The sequence below is a fragment of the Vulpes lagopus genome, chromosome 3 (assembly GCF_018345385.1).
Source record: "Vulpes lagopus strain Blue_001 chromosome 3, ASM1834538v1, whole genome shotgun sequence".
Taxonomy (NCBI): Eukaryota; Metazoa; Chordata; class Mammalia; order Carnivora; family Canidae; genus Vulpes; species Vulpes lagopus.
Window position 1 is genome coordinate 1050751 of NC_054826.1, and position 21982 is coordinate 1072732.

The 21982-nt window shown below is 47.1% G+C and overlaps 1 protein-coding gene across 1 annotated transcript in view; it reads right to left on the reverse strand.

Annotated features, from left to right (window-relative positions):
- The window catches only part of MARCHF11 (membrane associated ring-CH-type finger 11), a 106655-nt gene that overhangs the window by 3729 nt on the left and 80944 nt on the right, over window positions 1-21982 (reverse strand). Inside the window, exon 5 of the mRNA XM_041747405.1 lies at window positions 16353-16545. Within this exon, the coding sequence (XP_041603339.1) occupies window positions 16353-16545 (193 nt within the window). The remainder of the gene's footprint in view (window positions 1-16352; window positions 16546-21982) is intronic.

The following is a 21982-nucleotide window of genomic DNA, read 5'->3' on the forward strand; positions in this document are numbered from 1 at the left end:
AAATACATAAATCTACCCAGTGTGCAGAAATAAATCCCACAGGTCTTTATGGTACATTCTGAACTGAATTTAGAGAGGGAGCTACTTGAAGTTTTCGTGAAGACATAGTCCTCTTGAATTTCCAGCTCCATGTGCTGCTTCTTAATCGCATTTCAAGTTATGAATGATGCTTAGATTTTGTTTTATTTCCCATAAGCGCTAAGAATTACTCCATGCCCTTTAGAAGCTTCAATTTTCCTGAAATAGGAGGAATGCCACCCCACTCCCAAGGTTGTCCTTTGTAATGTGCATTTTCCTCTTTCTTCTTTAAATCTTCTAGAATTACAGCAAATGCCGTTTTCACTTGAGGTAATGAGAACATAGGACAAGTGCTGAAATCCAAGAGTAAGGATTCATTCAACTTTAGCTCATATGCTGAAAATCCAACTATTAAAAATCATACTGCCATACTTTCTTACTGATGCTCTTGTTTCCTCTTGTTTCACAACTGAGAAACTCCCTTTCTCCAGTCACTTTGCTGAGTAATATCTCAAGTTAAGTCTTAAAATGAATTTGTCACCTTGACATTTCAGGTCTCATAAGAACAGGCTTAGATTTATTTTTGCATCTGAGTCACTAGACCTAAAAGGAAAAGCAATGATAATGTCTATAAAATGTAAATATTAAATATTTTAGGATACTTGTTATATTAATAGCATGAACGTCAACAAAGTGTGATTCATAGGAACTTGGGAGTTTTGAGAGGTGTGTGTGTGTGTGTGTGTGTGTGTGTGTGTGTGTGTGTGTGTGTTTGGTTCTTTCTCTATCATTTTCCTTTCAGTAGCATCTAATTGGAGCATCCCCTTATTGATGTCAAAGGAACATTTTTGTTAGGGAATAAGCTTCTTAAAAAAACGTAAGTTTAAATGTTTCTGGTTTCACTGGAATAAAAGCACAGTGTTTATGTATAGACAAAATATATCCCAAATCTGTGAGTGTTGTATTGGTTGAAATTCTCATATTGTAGTAGAAAATGAATTAATTACCCAAAGAAATGATGGGGGAGGCTATCAAGGTACATATGCTCATATGCACACACAAGTGCGTGCCCCCCCCACACACCACCACCACCACCACCACTTGTGTTTATTTCAACACAAACCAATGATGTGTTATAATTAACAGAGGCTTGAAAAATATATAATCAAATACTAAAGCATTTTTGATATTAACAACCGAACTACTGATCAAATCATTTAATTATTTGTATTACCAGTATCAGCTCTTGTTCAAATAATAGGTTTGGTTGTTTTCAAAACTTAAATTTTTATCAAGGATCTATTTTGTGCCAAACACCGCACTAGGTGCTTTATGTGCAAGATTTCCATTTAATCTTGACAGCAACTCTACAAATAGATACCATGACTGAACAATTTCATGGTTGAGGAAATTGCGACTCAGGGATTCAATAACTGTCCAACATCAGGAAGATATGAGAATAAGAGAAGAGATTGGAGCTCAGATGTGTCTACATATAAACCTTGAGTATTACAGCCCTATTCTTGATAGATTTCACTGTAAGGCAGTCTCTCTTAGTCATAGAATTAAAAGCAACTAAAAGAGTCCTTGCCATGGACTGACTGTCTCTCCAAAATTCATACATTGAAGCCCTAATCCCTAATGTGATGGTATTTGGAGGCGGGACCTTTGGGAGGATAATTCGGGCTATTTGAAGACATGAGGGGGAGACTCTCATGATAGGATTAATGTCTTTATATAAAGTAGAAGAAACACCAAGGAAAGGCCACTGTTACATCTGTAAGACGGCCAATGAAACAGCCCCTCCTTCTCACCCCCTGCAACAAGAAAGTTGTTGAAGGCAACACTACAAGTGGTGATAGCCTCATCTGGGGAGCTGCACCCACCCTGAGCTTTCCCAAGAAGTGCAAGGTCCACAAAGGAATAAAGGCTAAAGCCCTGTGTGTTGTTCAATCAAAACGACCTTTGAGAGCGCTAAAGAACTTGCAACACACAGCAGATATCTGGCCAGAAATGGCTCTTGACTGTGAAGATGTCCGAGATTTCTAGATTAAATTTCACCACCGTCCATTGCTAAGATTTCTGTCTCTCTCCCTCTCTCCCCACCTTGCTCAGTGAAATCTACACATATTCTATAAAACATAACCAATCTCATTCTGAGGAATCATCATACTTTGGAGACTTTGGGTCCCATTTAATCCCTCTTAAGAACAATTTAGAGTCAATCTCATAAAGTGGACCCAACTTTGGCTCCTTAATTTCTATTAGCTGAAGACCAGAGCATGGCTTCTCAAGAAACATTTATAATTAAGACTGGGGTCCAAGAGACCCCTTGTTGCATGATCTTTGCTAGAGTGTCTTAAAATATATTAATCTTCCTGGAGTATTTTCCCGATTGACACCCAATTTAAATGCCCAACAGTTATGGAAACTTGGATGTGACGGTAGAGGTAAATAGTTTAAAAGTCACTCCCTCATTGTTCAATCGTGTTAATATGAATCCGGAAGAAATAAACATGGGTGAATCCTTCTTTGTCTACTGAATACTTTTTGTTGAACTGAACATGTATGGAGCTTAAAGAAAAAAACAAAAATTCAAAAATATAAAACTTACAGAGATGAAAACTGAAAGATAGAGAAAGAGAGAGAGAGAGAGACAGGGAGAGAGATAGGCACATATTTGATGACCAGGCCAACAAGACCACGGAGGAATCAGCTGCAGTTAACTGGGACTGAAAATAAGCCCTTGTAAAGAATTTTAGCTCTTCGCCCCATATATATATATGCTGAAGTTACTAGATTCACAAAACAAAGCCATCATAAATTGGTATCTTAAAAGCCAGGTCTTTGGGAACTACAATGTCCTGATTATATGGGGATTTTTGTGAAAATGTATTTCCAGTGCTGTTCATATCAGAACAAATAATGTAAAGAAATATCCCACATAAAAATGCACTTTCATCTATAAAAGATGAGTTGATTTTTTCATTGTTGAATATAAATTATATACATATATATACATATATATGTATGTATGTATTAATTCACAGATTCAACTCGAGAATGGCAGGTTGATCATGATGGCAAAAAGTTCAGAGGCTCAAACACTCAAACTACTGGTAATAAAATCTTCTGTTCAAGAAATGTAATAAGAAGAATTATTCACAAACTTCCCACAGCATGAAAACCCTTGCAGCTAGAGGCTGGGTGATTTCCCAGTACTGATGACCTGATCCTCCCAGCCCCACGGTAGAGGACATAACAGTACCCTCGGCCAAAAGATCATCATCATAGTGAAGACCCTAAGTGATCCTTTCTCTGAGAGCACACAGGCAAAAATTCACGGTGTCTGTCCTGTGACCCTGCCACTCTCTCTGTCCTCCTGCCTGCTCAGGGAAGTCTGCAGCCATCAGCCTGGATGCCAAGAGCACATCGGTGCTGGATCTTCAATGTTGATGACATCACTGCCTGGCGATGGAACAAGACGGCAGAGCCAAATTTTAATAAGGAGCGTGATAGCTTACTAATTGGCAGGGAGGGAAGCATACTCTTTTCTGAAAGGTCCCGACATAGGTTGAATTTGCTTCTTGACCTACCATCCCCGTTGCAGTTAATGACCATGTTCCAAGTCAATTAAGCTAAAACCTTGGAATCACCTAGACTCCTCTATCCTCTCGCACAAAATTCTGCTAATTCTATCTTCTCAGCAGCCGTAAGACAGACTTCTCTGGAATGATCGCTCCTACATTTTCACAATGAACTATTATAAAACGTGCTTCAAGACCCACATTCTCTCGTGATTTCTTCTCTGACCCATTCAAAATTAGTCCTTCCCTCCCGCCTTCTACCACCACATAGGAATTACCTGCATTGTTCTACTCGTTACCCGTTGTGGAATAATTTGTGTGTATGCCCGTGACCTCAATCAGCTGTGTGCTCCCTGAGGACAGGAGCCCTATGCCTACTTTGACGCTTCAGAGTAGAAGCTCAACAAATCTCCAGACCAGACACGGTTCTTAGAAGGAAAGTGTCAGTGGGCTCTTCCTAGCGGCGGGCAGAAACAAGCACAACTAATTTTCCTCCTTTTCCAATGGACGAACAGTCTACGGCAAACTCACAGAACACCATTTTATTAATCTCTAGAGTAAAGCAAACGTGTATTGGTTGTTCTATTTTTTTCAGGGTGAGAATGATACTTAAAAAGATCTAAACTGAAATATCTAATTAAAACCCGTTCATCTTTGCATCTGTAATAGGCTACTGCATCTTTGTTGGCTTTGTTTCTCATTTCTCTTAAATTGTATAGGCGGTGGGTGGAAATTCCACACAAAAGCAACCACCTAAACGTAAATAAGATTTCTAACTCTTTGGGATCCCTGGGTGGTGCAGCGGTTTAGCGCCTGCCTTTGGTTCAGGGCGCGATCCTGGAGACCCGGGATCAAATCCCACGTCGGGCTCCCTGCATGGAGCCTGCTTCTCCCTCTGCCTCTCTCTCTCTCTTTCTCTCTGTATGACTATCATAAATTTAAAAAAAAATTTTAAAAAAAGAATTCTAACTCTTTGATTTCACTCACACGACATCAGTAAGATTTTTTTTAATTGAAAATACTAATGGAATTTTTTAACCTGAATATTAAAATGCTCAGACCTTCAGTTTCCTTAATATTCTATACTGTGATCCAGCAAAAAAATTCAAGGTTTAGATGCGATTCTTTACATACAAATTCTTATTAGAAAATTGTTTCACTCACATCATTGGAAAGAGATTGGTCTTGGGACGCTGTGTTAGACGTTGCCCGTCCTCTACTAATGTTTCAGCATGTTCTACAGGCTCTGTTGGCTTAGAGAAGTGAGCAAAGACTTCACAAAATGGCTACATTGCTTTGGATTGGGGGGGGGACACTTTTCCCTCTATTTCTGATCTAAAATCAGCTCCCCCATACCTCAAAAACCTTCATTTCCATCGTTACGCCCTAGATGTTTGAGACTGCAACTAGCATGGTTTTGCCTCATGAACAAACATCATCCTGTAAATGAATCATTCGAGCTCAGCGTATAAGGAGGGGCATTTGCTAAATAATAAATAGATTAACTGAATCACGTAAATATTCGGACACAGACTCTGGAGCCACAAGGTCTGAATTCCAGTCTCAGGTCCCTCTTCCAATCTGTGTGACCTTGGGGGGGGGGGGGGACTACTTACTGGAGCCTTAGGTGTTGTCGTTTCTGAGATTAGAAGAGCAACAGTACCTACGCCTCGTCGAGTGTGGGGAGGATTAAATGGGGAATTTGAAGAAAATTGCTTTGAATAATACCTGGATTAGAAAACATAACCTGAGATAGCACTGCAGGTATGGTCTTTAAAACCTTATTTCTATGTATTTGGAAGCAGCTGAAAACACGTACAGGCTTCAGTTCTGTGCTCATATCTGTGCTTCCTCGTGCCCTGAGTTCGTGTCCTGCTCCCTGCCGGTCCCCCCACACCCCCAGGCCTCTGTGTTGTGCAGTGAAGCATCATCTAGCAGAGGGGTCGTGCTCACATTCTCTTCAGTAAATAAAGTTCTTGGCTGCAAAATAGTTCAAAGCCAGGAGATTGCCCCAAAGAGGCAGGAGCCGGTTTGGAAGAATAATCCCCCGGATTCTAGGTTAAGGGGCTGCGTCTTCGCGCCAGGGTTCCCACTGCCACGCAACCTACTGCGATCTCTGCCCTCAGGAAACTTCCCATTGCGAGCGCGGTGGCCTCGGGACGAAGCCGCTGTCCAGGTGGCCGGGGACACGCTCCGACCTGTCTGGGCTGCTCGGTGTGCGGGGCCCGTCTTCCAGGAAGCAGTAGTGGCGCACGGAGGGAGGAGTGAAGTCGCACAGATGGTACGTGGTGCAGCCCTACAGATGCCCCTTCCCGCCCCGCCACTCTCGGCCATCACCAGTGACTGTCCCCGGCTCCCGCGAGGCACACACGGCTGCAGGCCGGTGCGGACGGGCCCCCCCCCCGTAACCTGCTGTGCACCCCGGCCTCCGCTGCCTCCGGCCCCCGGTGCTCTTGCCCTGGGGACAAGCACCCCATCCGGGCTCCTCACCCACTGTCACAGGCTCAGCCCCCCGCACCTCCCCTTCACTCCCCAGAGCCCAGGACGCACACCCCACCCTGCGGTGGCTCTCGGGGTGCTGGAGGCAGAGGTGGGTCCCTGGGCCCCCCGCTCCAGCCTGGGTGCCAGCTGTGCCAGCGCTCGGTTGACCCCCCACAGCCCGCTGCACGTCAGGGCCCCTCGCTCCCCCACGGTGCCTGGGCCCGCAGCCCGGAGGTCGTGGGCCACCCCTCGCCGCAGCCCAGCTCGGCTCCCACGGGCACCCAGCCGCCGTCCGGGGCCTGGTCCCTCACTTCTCCCGGGGTGTCTTCCCGGGCCACTAAGCGCGGCTCTACCATTAGAACAGGCACCCGCCCGGCTCCATGCCCAGCGTCAGCTTCTGCCTTGGGCGCCCTGGTGCCCCCCCTGGTGTCCCCAGCCCGCCTTCCCGCAGCCCGGCCCGCAGGGTCCTGTTCCGTCACCCTCCTCCGCTGGCTGCCGGGTCCCCCTGGCCTCGCCTGGTCGCGGCGCCCTGCACACCCCGCCCCACCCGACAGACTCTCGAGCTCCGAGCCGGTGCGGAGCTGCAGACCCTGCACAGAGCCCCCCGGCCGCACCCCTGGGCCCCACAGATGTTCGGCGAAGATGTTCCCACAGACCTGCCGCCCCCCCAGCTGCCCGTGGGCCTCCCGCGCTCCCGTCCGGTGCCCCCCATCCCACTCTGCCTCCGTGGCTCCCACTGCCCACCCGGGATCAGCGCCCTGGGCCCAGCGGCTGCCTGGTCCCCCTAAGGCAGGGCCCGGACTGCCCGGATGGCCACCCCTCGGCCTCGCACACGCCCTCTGCGCCCGCGCCCCCGCTCCTTCAAGCCCCCGCTGCCAACGCTCTTTCTTCAGTACCAGGCTGACCGGCCACCCGCAGCGGCCGCCCTCCCGGGGTCCCCACCCGTGCCCCGCCCACAGGCCCCTCTACACGGTCAGCCCCTATCCCCGCTGTGGCTCCCCAGCGAGCATCTCTTGCTCTCGTCACGCCGAATTACGTGAGTCCTCAGAAATACACGATCTCGTTGCTGACGGGCTTGGGCGGCCCCTTTCACGCTCTCTCTTTGGCCCCTTTCACGCTCTTCAAAATTTAGCTCAAGATTTCTCCCTCCCCACAGATGCTGCTGCCCCCAAGGACGCTAACCAGGCTCCCGCCTGCTCTCACATACGTTTGTCTCCTGGAACCTTCCATTTTCCACTTGAATCGCTCATCTCCCTGTCTCCCTCCAGCAGCTGGAGAGCAGGGAAACATGCTATATTCTGGGCTCCACAAACCTTTTCTGGAAAGGGCCAGACGGCAAATGTTTTAGGCTATGAACACTCCGGTGTCTCAGCGACGAGGCTGTAACTACTCGTGTCTGGGTTCCAAGGCAGCTTTACCGATGGGCCCCGAACTCTGCACGTGGCCTAATGACCGCATGTCCCGAGATACTGCTCTTCTCTCGATATTTTTAAAGACATTTTTCGGGATGTTAACAAGCATCTTTGATCACGGGCTGTTCGAGAAGAGTCGGCGGGCCCTGTGCTTCCTAACACGTCTGTCCTGCTCTCTAGGCTTATAGCTACATGGTCAACACTCGGACAACCTCGGTTCCGGAGACGACTGGTTCCCTCTGGCTCACGTGCCGCCAGCTGAGAGAGACACGGCGGAGGGGACCACGTTTTCTCTGCAGACGATGGAAGTCGACAATGTGCGCGGTTTGGTCTTTGCTCCGCTGACTGTATCCACGTTTCTCCAAAAGAGCTTGAACTTCACAAGGTCAAAGGCGAGGAGGGCAGTGGGTCGTCTTCTCCGGCGTGCGGAGGCCCAGAGGGTCGGTCTGCAGGGAGAGCCCATCTCAGGGACGGCTCTGAGGGAAGGCCCGGTGGCGAGACCCAGTCCCTCCCGTCTAGGCCCTGGGCTTTGAGGGCAGCAACCCCTCCGGTGACTCACCTCGAGGATAATCTCTAGAGAAATCGGCCAACGCCCGTATGGTTAAGGCGTGAGAAAAGCACCTAATCCTGCCTTCAGACAGAGAGCCAAGGACGGAGCCCTTCCCGGAGCACGTGCGAGGTGAGGACGTGCTCCTGCTCCGACGCTTCCGACCTACAGGCCCCTCGGGCCGCCCTCTGGGAGCCCACAGGGCTGTGCTCTGGAGCCAGAAATGCAGTGATCGTGCGGCCTCCTGCTTCAGACTCTTGCTAAGTGAGGCCGAGCCATGTCCGGGGCCTGACGCCTGCTTAGACCCTGACGCGGCCCGCACGAGCCAGCCCCCGGCCGGGGACAAGTGTGGACGGAAGCCCAGGAGGGCTCGGGCCCGGGAGACGCGGCCTTGCCACCTCCCTGCCCTAGCGCCTGGGCCCCGGCTCCCAGCCAGTCCCCGTCACTCTGCCAAACAGCGAGGGGCTTTGTCACCGGCCTGACGCACCCCCGTTACAGCCTCCCGGGCCTGCGCGGACGCCTCCAGGGGCACCCCAGAGCCCTGCCCGTGGCTCCCAGCGGCCTCTGCTTCCCTACGTCTGCGCTGAAGGCCGACGACGGACCTTCAAGCTCTGTTCTCTGAAGTGGCTTCAGTAGCTCAGCTCCCAGGCGTGGTGCTGGTGACCGGGGTGGGAGAGCCTACGGGCCCAGGGAAGGCCGGAAATGGGTTCCCAGCATTTTGTGATTAAAAAAAAAAATAGGGCAGCCCAGGTGGTCCAGCATTTTAGTACCACCTTCAGCCCAGGGCGCGACCCTGGAGACCCGGGATCGAGTCCCACGCCGGGCTCCCTGCATGGAGCCTGCTTCTCCCTCTGCCTGGGTCTCTGCCTCTCTCTCTCTCTCATAAATAAAAAATCTTTAAAAAAAAATAAAAATTTTTACATATATTTGGAGTCTTCTGATCAAACTTGCTGACCTGAGTGGGGTGGGCTGCCCTGCTCATGCGGACCTGAGAAGAGGTGTGGGGGCGTCGCAGGCTGACATCCATCCTCCCCGCTTTCCAGAGAGGAGGCCCACCCAGATCTCCCTGGGTTCTAGGGTCGTGGCTCTCCGGCTCCACCAGACGTCCTCAGTCCCTTTGAGCAAGACGGTGCCTACCCAGGCCCGGGAGAATGTGCTGAGCAGGACTGTTCTCTTGCACATTTTTCACCCGGACAGATTTTTGCATTTACCCATAAATATTGTGTCTCTCTACAATGACCCAAGGGCTGCACACTTTATCAACTTTGCCTAAATTTCTCTTTTAGACACTTTCATTCGCATGGTTGACCACCTCCCCCCGGGACAGTGTAAGAACCCAAGGCTCTCCTGTAGTCTCCAGAAAACTTCTTTTCTTTCTGCTCTAAATCACGGCATATTCCAACCTCCAATGCTAATCTCTTTCAAACTCCCTGAGTAAATATGTTGTTTTTCACCGAAAATACTTCAGGAAATATTGTCAATTTCTGAATCACGCTGAGAAGCGCCAGAGAGCATGGAAAATTTTAAACAAGAGATAGTCCAAAAGTCATTTATATTTTGCTTGGAATGCATTTAGGATTCCTTCTCCTTAGTTGATTTACTTTCTTAATCATGCTTTGCTTATGCTAATTGGCTTGTATTTGTTGAAAGCAAGCCACAGGGAGGAAGACAACCTAAAAGCATCATTTTAGGAAGAAACAACCCTGGCACATGAAATAGACCACTGGCCATCCTCAACGAGAAGAACTCATCTGTGATAACCAAGAGTTGGATTATCCTGAAATTCTTGGCCAAAATTCTTCACGTTCCCTCATATAATATCACAGAATTAGAAAAGGTTCATTTTTAAGTTTCATGTCAGTAAAAGGTTCGATCACATGTGTAACTTTTAGCTGCTCTGCCTGGGGGAAGAAAAACCCAGCACAGGGAAACAGTATGGAACGCGAGAGAGAAATATTACCTTGGCTTTCCAACATGTAAGCATATGTCTGATATTACCAAAGACCACAGGGATATGTGGTATTTATTTATTTGAACTTCTATAATGAAATGGGAATATATTACCAACTGGGTTCTCTACATTGTTTATCTGTGTGTGCCCAGGAACCTTGAGCTCCTAGATCATCAACTACGGAAAACAGATTTTTCAAAACTAAATAGCTGTAAGAATCCACATGATTTTTAAAATTAATTAGATTTAGAATAGAGGAAAATAAAACCTGACGTTGGAGAGGATGGAATTTCTGCAAAAGGAGCATTTTTTTTTTTTTACAGTATTGACTATAATTGGTACATTAAGGAGAAGTTACTTTGATCTAATCCTCATCCAAGCCTCTATCAGGTTCTTTAATAAAAAAAAAAAAATTCCCCAATCTCCACAGTCTTCAAAAGCAGGACAACATAAGCAATCAGGTTATACTTAATTTCATTATTCCACAACGGCCCCGGAGAGACGTTTGGCTCCCGGTGGGTCCGCGTGCCTGTCCTCTAAGCTGAGGCGCGGCGTGACCCGGAGACGGGCAGGAGCAGACTCAGTACTTCAGCCACAGACCCAAGTGCCAGAGGAGGCAATTTTCCTAAAAGCAATTTCTGGGAGCACTTCCACGTGGAAAAAGAGACAGACTGAGAAGTGAAACCCCTAGAGTGTTTGATGGTATCACAGATACAAGACGCTGGTCCTGCGCTCCTGACCTGTGCGGGGAGGGGAGGGGGGAGGGGAGAGGCAGGAGCCTTGACCTCGATCCCATCTTCGGGCTTCACCTACAGGAAGAAGAGGGGGAAGTGTTTACAGGGCACAGCTGGTGTGCGCCCCTCCGACCGCACCCCCAAAGATGCCAGGCAGGACAGGCCACACCCTGTGAGCCCAAACAGTCATGAGACAGACTTTCGGGAGAGCAGGCTACAGGGAGACTACCAAGGAGAATGGCAGGAAAGCGGGGGCCCCTGTGTCCAAGCGTGGGGAAGTGGGGTTCTTGGCTGGCCAGGGCAGTGCGAGCCTAGGGCCCTCGGAGAGCAGTGAGGCGCGCACTTACTGCTGAGCCACTCGCCCCCTTGCCTGCCTGTGCCTGCCCACACCTGCCCCCTGCACCTGCCCCCACCTACCCTCGCCTGCCCGCACCTGCCCGCACCTGCCCCAACTGCCCCCGCCTGCCTACACCCGCCTGCCTGCACCTGCCCTCACCTGCCACGCCTGACCCCGCCTGCCCGTGCCTCCCCGCACCTGCCCGTGCCTGCCCTCGCCTGCCCGTGCCTGACCACACCTGCCTGCACCTGCCCCCGCCTGCCCTTGCCTGCCCCTGCCTGCCCTTGCCTGCCCCCGCCTGCCCTTGCCTGCCCGCACCTGCCCCACCTGCCCGTGCCTGCCCGTGCCTGCCCTCGCCTGCCTGCACCTCCCTGTGCCTGCCCGCATCTGCCCGCATCTGCCCGCCCAAGGAAACACTCCCAGGCCGTGGGTTTCTACCTGCGCAGGCGCTGAGCCTGAACACCCACCAGGACGAGGACAGTAAGCAGTCACCCGTGGGCCCCGACCGGGAAGACCTCTATGTCATGCGGCTGCACAAGGTGACCGTGTTTCCAACGAGCTGAGCAGCACGATCTGCTTGCACCGAGACACCCACATATCCGGGCCCGTGCACACCCGGTGAGAGTGAACGCCCCCCCCCCCCCCACCCTGGAGGCTGCAGGGCTGGTCTCCCTGGAGGCCTCCTGTGCTCACAGGACGGGTTGTTCAAACATGGTCATGTTGATGCCACGCGGACAATTAAGGACAATGTTTTTAAAAGAACAAGCGTGATCTAAGTTTTTAAGTTTTAGAGGCGCAACCGGTCTCTTTTCGGGCATCTCAGGGAAGACCGAGCCATCCTGCAGGCACGCGGTTGGCCCCGATGTGCCGCGTCAGCGCCGCGAGGCCCGGGCTCCGCTGTCCCTGCTCGGGAGGCCGCTCACGCAACGGGCTTGCGGTCTGGCTTCACCACTGGGCCGTGGTCACCGGGTCCTCCTGGACGCGGACGCCACCCACGACGCCGCCGTCCCGTGTCAGAAGCCTGGTAGGCAGCGGCCCCCGGTGCCCGTGGCTGGCTCCGTCCCCCGCCTTCCGTTCACCACGACGGGTACTGTCCTCGTGGAACGAGCTTCCTCCGAATCCGGCGCCAGCGCAGGGGCCGCCTGCCCTTCTCTCCGCGTGCAAAGGCCGGGGCCAGGGGCCAGCCCCGAGCCCCCAAGCGCCACGCCTTCCGCCGGGCACCTGCCGCCGACTCAGCGTTTGGAACCTTCCTTGGTCCGCCGTGCACATCTCAGGAGGGAGCCAACCCGGCCTGCTTCGGTCACTCTCCGTAAATTACTGCCCCGGGCTCAGGGATGTAAATCCTGGATTGCGGGTTTCCTGGGGACAAGCACAGCTGCGTGCTGCTGTCTAAGTGTTGAGAGGGCTCAGGTGTATGACGCGTGATCGCTCCACACTCCGACCTCCTTAAGGCACACACGCCCCCCCCCCCGCCCCTCCGACCGCCCCCCGCCACCGCCTGCTCAGCTTTACCAGCTCTCCCTCAACCCTCTTCAGTCCTAGTCTTACTTTCTTCACCTGTCTCGGCACAGAGCTTCTTGGTCATTTAGGAAATACCACCTGTTTATCCAGGTGAGGGGACCGGTGTGACTCGAAACCCTTACACGTTTCATTGCGATCATCGTCTAGGCTCTGCGCTGTCCAGGGTGATAGCCACTAGCCACGTGTGGCTACTTTATTGAAATTTAAGTTAATTTAAAGAAAATTAGATCGGAAGTTCAGTTCCTCCTTTCCACTAACCACATTCAAGTGCTCCAGAGCCAAATGGAGCTCGGCGCTGGCGTCTGCAGTGCTGGACACCGGATATACATTTTTATCATCGCGGTAAGTTCTACTGAGCAACCAGAGCCCGGGCATCTCAACTCTCATAGAACCCAGACCCCTGCGGCAATTCGACACTTGAAAATGAGAAAAAAAAACTGAATCTTGGGAAAGGAGAAAAAGGCATGAATTAACAATACGGAATAAAAGCAAAAAGACAATTTCACTGTGTGTGGAAATAAGTAAACAAATTTCCCCCAAGTAAATACGTTTTTGACAAATCTTTGCATTTTCCATTCAACAGTCCAATAATAATAATGTCTTCCTAGGCGTTTACAACCCCTGGCTGGATTATACCATTTCTTCACCCAGGAACAATCTTCTCTAGATTTTCAGAACTATTTTTTTTTTTTAAACAGAATGCTTATGAAGCCATCAGTCTGCTCCTTCTCATTTAGGTATAAACAAGCTTGAAAAGCTTGAGCAAACGGGGATGTGGGAACGTCTCCATGCACTCGGAGGCCCTCTGAGCGGGGGGAGCCAATCTTACATCCTCCAACGGTGACAAGGGAGCCGCCTCCCCACTGGCTAAGCATCTATTCACCTGTCAGCCTGCTTGGCCGTCCCTTCCCCTTGGACTCTGCCTGGAACCACCCCCACCTCGCATCAACACCCCGGCACTCACGTCTCCCTGCTTGTCCAGCTACCACCCCCTGCACATCCTTCCAGAACTGTGCACATCCCACCGTCTTCCCATCACCTACTGACGTGCCTGCCCCGCTGCGTGCCCGGGAGCTGCTTGGGGGCAAGCCAGTGACCGACCCTGATTTGTGTCCCCGGCACCTCGCCCCGTGTCCAACACAAAGAAACTTCTCAATAAGTATTTATTGAGAACTGAGAACTGAGCTGAGCAAACTGGACCTAAAGCTATGGACGTGCTTTCCACCCTAACTCAGACCCTAAGTCCTGCAGGGAGGGGTATCTGAGGTATAAGCAATGCAGTCTACTTTGTTACCGTCTACATTTAATTTAACAGACATTGGAATTAATCTGAAATGTCAGCAGGAGCGATTACTGGCTCGGATCCAGTTGGCTATGGATGGTCCACGTGTATTCGCTGACTTGACTAAAGTAGTTTCCCAACTTCTTGAGAAAAAAAAAAAAAGAGAGAGAGAGAGATTTTCTCTGGACCCAAACAGGCTAGTTAATGTGATTACCAAGTGAAAGGAACAATGCTGTTCACTCTGAATTCTTTGACATTTTTCAAAAATACAAATAAACCCTTAGGTGATGAGATGTGGATTTAATGAGTCAAAATGTAATGAAAGGTATTGTCAATATTTAAAACTTCAATAAAAATTCACCCTCCAAAGTGCAAGCCAGGAAAATATCAACTGGTTCTTGTTCCCAAGAAACGTAACTTTATAAAATGGGCGGATACCCAGATTTCAAAAGGGGGAGCCCAAGTGGGTCATATTCTGCCAAAAAATCTTTAGCTCATATATGCATGTGCTTTTAAAACCAGAATGTAATGATTTTGATTAAAAGACTGGCATTCGCAATCAAAATTTAAGACACGGTGACTCAGCACTAAAGGCAAGCTGTGAAAACCAGGAAAGTGATTTCCTAATCAGGACGTGGGTCTGCGGGTGTGTCCTCTTTCGTGCCTTAACGATATCAAAAGTCACCGGGGCCCTTTCCCTCCAGCTTGGCCTGGGAGCCTGATGGTTCCTTTGTGTTTTCTTTTTTCTTTTCTTTTTTTTTTTTTAATTTATTTTAATTTATTTTATTTTTCCCTTGTGTTTTCATCTCTCCTTTTCGTAGCAACGGGATATATCACATTTCATATGACATTTATGTTGGAAGACCAAATACACATATGATCTATCTCTGAACTGATTGAGGAATTAATTTGTAGGACAATTTTGCGACTCTCCTTTATTTGGAGCAATACCCCGGAGAGTATATTTGCCTAGAGACTTAGCATTTTCAAATGCTTACAAGTGCATTACCACATTTAATGCAAACTGTTCGTATACATGATTAGCTCAATTATTCAGCAACATCTGCTCAGTTTACATATTATTCATGACATTTCCCACCTCCCCCCCTTTCTTTTTTCCTTCCTGGCCTGAAATGTGATCATTTTCCTTCCTATTAGTCTTGTACGAGTGGCAAGGGAGGAAGGAAAGGAGAGGAAATTCAGGCTAATCCTATTTTAAAATTTATAGAGTTCTTTTAGGAAAAGAAGTCACTGAGAATATTTAAAACTTCTGGTTAAATTAAGGCTCTGGTGAGTAGAGGCATTAATTTAAATGATTCAAACTATTTTAACATTTGTGACTTATTCAAATTTATAACTTCCAATTAATAACATAATTGTTTATGATCCTGATTTCCTTTATTTAGGCCTCTGTGCTAGAGATGATTACTTCCGCCTTCATGGGTGAGAAAACAGGACACAGAGAAACCGCGGCCCTGCCCCGGGGAGGCCAGGACTGGGAGCCGGGCGCGGGGTCCCCGGTCGCGCCACTCCCCGAAAGCAGTGGTTCGGGCGGCAGCATGGCAGTGGGCTTGGGAGGCGCAGACGCCGGGGGGCCCTAACCTGAATCTCCTACCTGGGCGGATGGGTGGGGCCCGAGAATGAGCATTGCTTGAACAGCAGCAGCGGGACCGCACTTTGGGAACCGCTGCTGTAAAGCAGGGCTGCCTCCCTGCAACCTCCACGCCCCGCAAAGACACCTGCACCCCGAGAGGACAGCGAGCGCCCCTCTGTGTCCCCGGCCCTGCCGCCAAGCAGCCACCACCCGGCGCCGGGGCAGCACCTCACACGCCACGTGGCGCTGCGTGGATCGGCTTCCGTTACCTCCTGGGACGGGGACCCGCAGGTCGGCCAAGAGGAGCGTGTAAGCAACCTTTTTGGTAGGATCTGTTTAAAATATTTGATCCTTTTCCTCTTCTAAGCCACTGAAGTTATTAAGCAAAAAAAAGGAGCCCAAGACAGAGACGAAAGCTGACCCCTGGTCCCCACCGCTCAGAGAGCACTTCATGCCCCCAAGGAACCGAGGCGCCCGGCCAAGAGGTGAGGCCTGCAGGTGCCCCTCCGTCCTCTCCCCAGATGCCCGGAGCACCCAGCGTCCCTCGATGCTTCCTTCCCGGGCTTGCGGGAGGGGGCTGGTTGGCTCTCACGCCGTAGAAACAAATGACTCTCCTTATCTCGCCCCCCCACCCTGTCCTTCCTTCCACTCCTCCTTCCTTTAAATCACTTTAAATGGGCGTCATCCCGTTAATTTTTCAGACTCCTTGGGAAGAGAGATATTACGCTTTTGGAGGGAGGCGGGCAGACTGTGACACCCCAACAGTCAGGTAACTGGAGAACCAAGGTCACGTGAACCACGACATGCTATGTCAGATCCCCCCGGTGGCGACACGGCAGCTGCAAGAAATGCGTTACTGACAGTTAATGTTTAACGTCATGGTCTTACCTATGCACACTAGATCCATAAAACCATACATTCCATAGCAGATTTGAAAAAGGATGTCCTTCCTCTGCCACACTGCATAGGGGCTGAACGCTGACCAGAGGAGCCAGGTCACACTCGCTATTAAGAACAGGGATCCTAGGATTACAGCAATCATCTGAACTTTCTCAACCAGTGTTATAGAAATGCTTTGCCACTAAAAGAAAAACAGAGGCATGTGAGAAAAAGGTGCTGTGTTTAATTTAAAAAGAAAAAAAAAAAAGAAAACATTTTCAGCCCCATGTTTCTCTTCATAACATTAGACCCTTTTCAATCTGATCAGCCCCCAAATGAATTTTTTTTTTCCATTTCATCCAGGCTATAAAAAATAGACAAGCAGATAAAGATTAATGAATTGCCTTAGCTTCGTTGTTTTCAGTAATTCACCGTTCTGCAAATTTAATCTAGTTTTATTCCAGATAACAGGGCTGAGAGTGAACGGCTGAAGAATATTTAGTGCCCGGGATCACATTATTATCTTTCACGCATGCACAAAATTAAATACACTCTGAAGATACGTGTGGAAGACTCCTTTATTCGGAAACTTATTTTGCTCTTCAACACATTTGGCAACTGCAAAAAGGGGAACTGTCTCTTATTTTTGCAAAACAAAAAATGCAAGAAACAAATATATAAGTTACATAGAACCGTTAAGGCAACACACTAGAATCATAAGGGAACTAGAAGATCGTTCATTATCCGTCATTGGTACATTTCATATACTCAGATATTGCTGAATTTTAATTATCTAAAGGGTAATCTGTAAAGCCATTTTGTCGAGATTTAGAACTTGAAAACAAACGGACTATCTTTCAAATTCACAAATGCATAAGTAGCACACTATTCAGTGGGGAGAATAATTTGGTGTCCTAAGTATCAGTGTTTGTGAGGATTTTACAGTACAGATGATCAAAAGTCTTTCAAGGGTGTTATCAACTTGAAAGAATTAATTAGTCATGTTCTCCCTTTTGCATAATTGAGACAGAAAGAAAACTAGAATTGCTATTATGGTTTGTCAGTAAACAATGAAACTCAAAACAACCTGCGCAATTTCATTCTGTGTGAAAGAGCTCTGGCTGGTGCAACATATGGCTTGTCAGAAGAATTCCTAAACAGTTTAAATGAGCCTTAAACACAAATGAGCTTGAACAATCAGTATCCGTTGGGCGAATCGGACATTTTCCTTAAACTCTTTACTTACCTGAGGTCTGAACATGTGCATCCCAAATGGCAAGTCGATCGCGACCCATAACCTCCCTCTCTCCCTCACTGCTTCTCTCACCATAGATAATTTGCACATTGTATTTAAATGTGCGCCTTACCTGGCATATGCATGGGAGTTACTAAATTCTACATTTGTTAAAGATTAAATACAAAAATGGACTTGAAATATTTAATTCTCTGAAGTCATTTATTTTTCCTTTAAAAATTTCAGAACCAGAACAGACTGGGTGGCTCAGTTTGTTGGGCATCTGCCTTCAGCTCAGGTCCTGATCTCAGGATCCTGGGATCGAGCCAAGCATCGGGCACCCTGCTCAATGGGGAGTCTGCTTTTCTCTCTCTCTCTCTCCCTCCCTCTCCCCGACTTCCCATCACTCATGTTCCCTCTCTCTTTCATAAAATAAAATAAAATAAAATAAAATAAAATAAAATAAAATAAAATATAAAATAAATAAAATATAAAATATAAAATAAATAAAATAAAATAAAATATAAAATAAATAAAATAAAATAAAACAAAAATAAATAAAATAAAATATAAATAAAATAAAATAAATAAAATAAAATATAAAATAAATAAAATAAAACAAAATATAAAATAAAATAAAATAAAACAAAATATAAAATAAAATAAAATAAAATGAAAATTTCAGAGCCAAATGAGAGTTTGGTGGCATTCTACAACAAGGGTTTAATATGCAGATTCCTTTACTGAAAAATGGGTTTTACTTTTACAATTCTGGATGAGTAATAATTAAATTTGTTGACATTATTTTATCATTTCAACCGAATCAATTTATTTCTAGCATGTATTTGAAGTTATTTTTCTTCTACCAGTTTCCTGTCATGATTTTAAACACACTGATTTCAAACTGCCAGGCATTTGAATTTAAAGCCATTTTAACTTTGGTGTCATCGAACAAGTATGAAGTGTCACCGTTTGTTGGTTTTGTTTAGTGTCAGGGCTCACTAAAATTTGCATTGAAATTCAACAACATGGTAAGCAACGCAGAAAGCTACTTCCAACTAGCAGTCATTCCAGAGGGATCCTACCATGTCTGTACGCATTACAATACTCTTTATCAATTTATTAATCACATCAGATACACGAGAACAAAGCATACTTTTAAATCCATGAGGCAAAGGTACACAGTCGTGTATATGTGTGTGTGAGAGAGAGATTTTCACACGCTGAGCCTTATGTTCCAAAATACGTTAAGTCTGAATCACAGGAGTCTTGGCTGAGCAGTGGTGAGTAAGGAGGATTTATCAAGAATGGTATTGGGCACCTGACTGGCTCAATTGCTTACACATCTGCCTTTGGCTCAGCTCATGATCTCGGGGTCCTGGGACTGAGCCCCACATCTCACTCTGCTCAGCAGGGAATCTGTTTCTTTCTGGCTCTCTCTCAAGTAAATAAATAAAAATCTTAAAAAAAAAAAAAAGAGAGAGAGAGAGAGAATGGTCTTACGGAGATCTACTTTCCTTTTCTAGAAATCCTTTATGTTCCAGGTTCATACTGTAATTTCAGTGGAGTTAACTTTGGACAGCTCAATATTGTACAATTAATTATATTTAGCTTCAATTAAGCTTACTAATTAATGGATCCAAGACTCCCTGCATGACAATTTAGAAAAACCTGGTAGCCACAGGCCTATGTGGTGAGGTCCTACTAACCGCTTAGAGTTTGGTGAGCTGCTCGGGACGGAGGGATGAGGCTGAGGTGTCTCCGGGGACACGGGAAACTGTGGTGGTTTATACCTGAGTCGGCATGACGGCAGGCCACACTGGGCCTGGAAGCTTCTGATGCATGAGGCTTAGCTGTTCCTCGGCTGGGAAGGAGAATGAGCCAAGGAACAGACTTACCGGGAATAAGAAACATTGTGTTTCACACTTGTTTGATGACACCAAATTTAAAACGGCTTAAAATTCAAATACCTGTCAGGTTGGAATTAATGTGTCTTAAAGTTATGTCCAGAAAGCTAGGGGATAAAAAAAGAGAACAATTCTCAATTTCAGCTCACCGAGATGCTTATTTATTATTACCATAGAAATTGTTTTTTTTTTTTTTTTGTGGTAGAGATAGGAAATAATTTGAGATTTCTGAAGCTTATTTCTCAAGAAGGATAAACCGCTCAATCTATAATAAGCTCCCTGAAATTTTTGGTTTTATATCACTCTGGTAATAATGCAAATATGCCAGCATGTCTGAAAATGCATCGATGTTCTTCATACACTGATGAACCTTAAAATTAGCACCACTTCACTGCATAGCTAATGAGGGCAAATCATTATTGAGACCAAAATCATTAAACTGATTATGAACACAAGGATTTTCCCTTTGAACGCTGATATCATCTTGGTAATTTCTTTGCCCATTACATAATGCTCTTTCTTACTGTTACCACCATGTGCAAAGAGTGGGATTCTTCACATTCTTCCCCTAGGAAAAATAATGCTGCTTTCCACCACTAAGAAACACCCACCTGGCGTCTTTGCCCTGGAAGCCACGCATGATCTAAGGGGCTCAGCCTCAAGAAGCTGTGTTAATGGACCATTAGCTTAGACAATAAAAATAGAAAATGAGTCTCTTGGGGCTTCTCTCTCTATCCCAATGGTATCCAAGGCCTGGATTTCAGTCTGTAAGATATTCCTGAATCTTCAACAGAATTTGTCAGCTGTGGAATGTATTTTTCACTCCTAAAACTTACTACATATGGTTGTATGTATGTATGTATGTGTGTCTGTATCTGTGTGCGTATGTAGTTATTTAAATTTCTTTCCAAGTTTAGAAAGGTAAGCACTGTACCAACAAGCAGATTGACTCTAAATAATTGCTATTATTTCTTTCTTTCCATAACATTTGAATGTATTTGACTTTTATATTCCTGAAAAGACGCTCACTTCTACGCCAACTATTGGATGTATTGTTTCTAGCAAAAGTGGGACCAAGTGGTTCCTCTTCTGAAAGTTCATCCTCATTTGGTGTATAGAAGCAGTTGAATAATCAGTCTATATTTATATATGGCCAATATGTCCCAGGCACTTTTCTAAGAGGTTATGCATACTAATTCATTTAATCCCACAACAACTCTGTGAGGAAGGTACTATTATAATCTCTGTTTTAAAGATAAGTAACCTGAGGCAGAGAGAGGACAAACAAGCCAGGCAGTCTGGCTCCTAGGTTCATGCTTTTACATTATAGGGCTGATCCTTGAACAACACAGGGGCTAGGGGTGCCAACCCCCCGCCACAGCCAAAAATCCATATATACCTTCTGAATCCCCCCAAAACTTTACTAATAGCCCACTCTTGACCAGAAGCCTTAGCAATGACAGGGGTGCCTGGATGTCTCAGTCGTTGAGTGTGTGGCTCTTGATTTTTGCTCAGGTCGTGATCTCAGGGTCGTTAGATCCAGGATCCACGCTCAACAAGGATTCTGCCTGGCGAGTCTTGCCCTCTGCCCCTGCCCCCCTTCACCATGCGTGTCTGCATACTCTCTTAAATAAATAAATAAATCTTTAAAAATAAAAAAGAGACCTTAGCGATGACATAAACAGTTGACTAACTCCTATTTTGTAAGTTATATGTATTATATGCTCCATTCTTACCATAAAGTAAGCTAGAGGGGGGAAATGCTAAGAAAATCATAAGGAAGAGAAAATACATTTGCAATATTAAACTGGATTTATCCACAAACATCCACGTATAAGTGACCTCATGCAGTTCAAACCTGTGTCGTCCAAGGGTCAACGGTACTATATAATAGTTCTACTGAGCTCTGATGACAATTAACTACATACACCCCATCTTTGCGGTGACACCACAGTTTTCCTGGTAAACAGCTTCAAGGCTGTCTTCTCTGGCCTCCTGAAACAGCTATCCAGCTGGACTGCTAGCCACGAGTCATTTCCCGATCCCCCATGGCACCCCCAAGTCTACACTCCTAATGAAAGGAGCCCCATGAAAGAAGGCTATGTATGCAGCTCAGTAGATACCCCCAGTATCTACTATATATGCATATAACTGTTGCAGGAGGGAAGGAAGGGATAGAGGGATATGACGAGGAAGAGAAGGAAAGAAGACAGAAGGGAGGAAGAAGGAAAGAAAGGAGGAAGGGACGGAGGGAGGTGGAGAGGGACTTGTACATTCCCCAATTCTGCTTAATCGGCCTCCCTGTGTTGTCCCGAATGCCATGTACTCTTCATTTTGGTCCCTCTCTGCCTTTGGGCACTTTCCTTTCTCAGCGGGCCATGCCCTTCTCCCCTCTCTCCTGGGTGGAAATCTCTCACCCACCCATAACTGGCTCTCATGCCCCAATCTCTCCTAGTGCAGAATCCCTCTATCGGGACCCCATAAACCACTGTTTATAC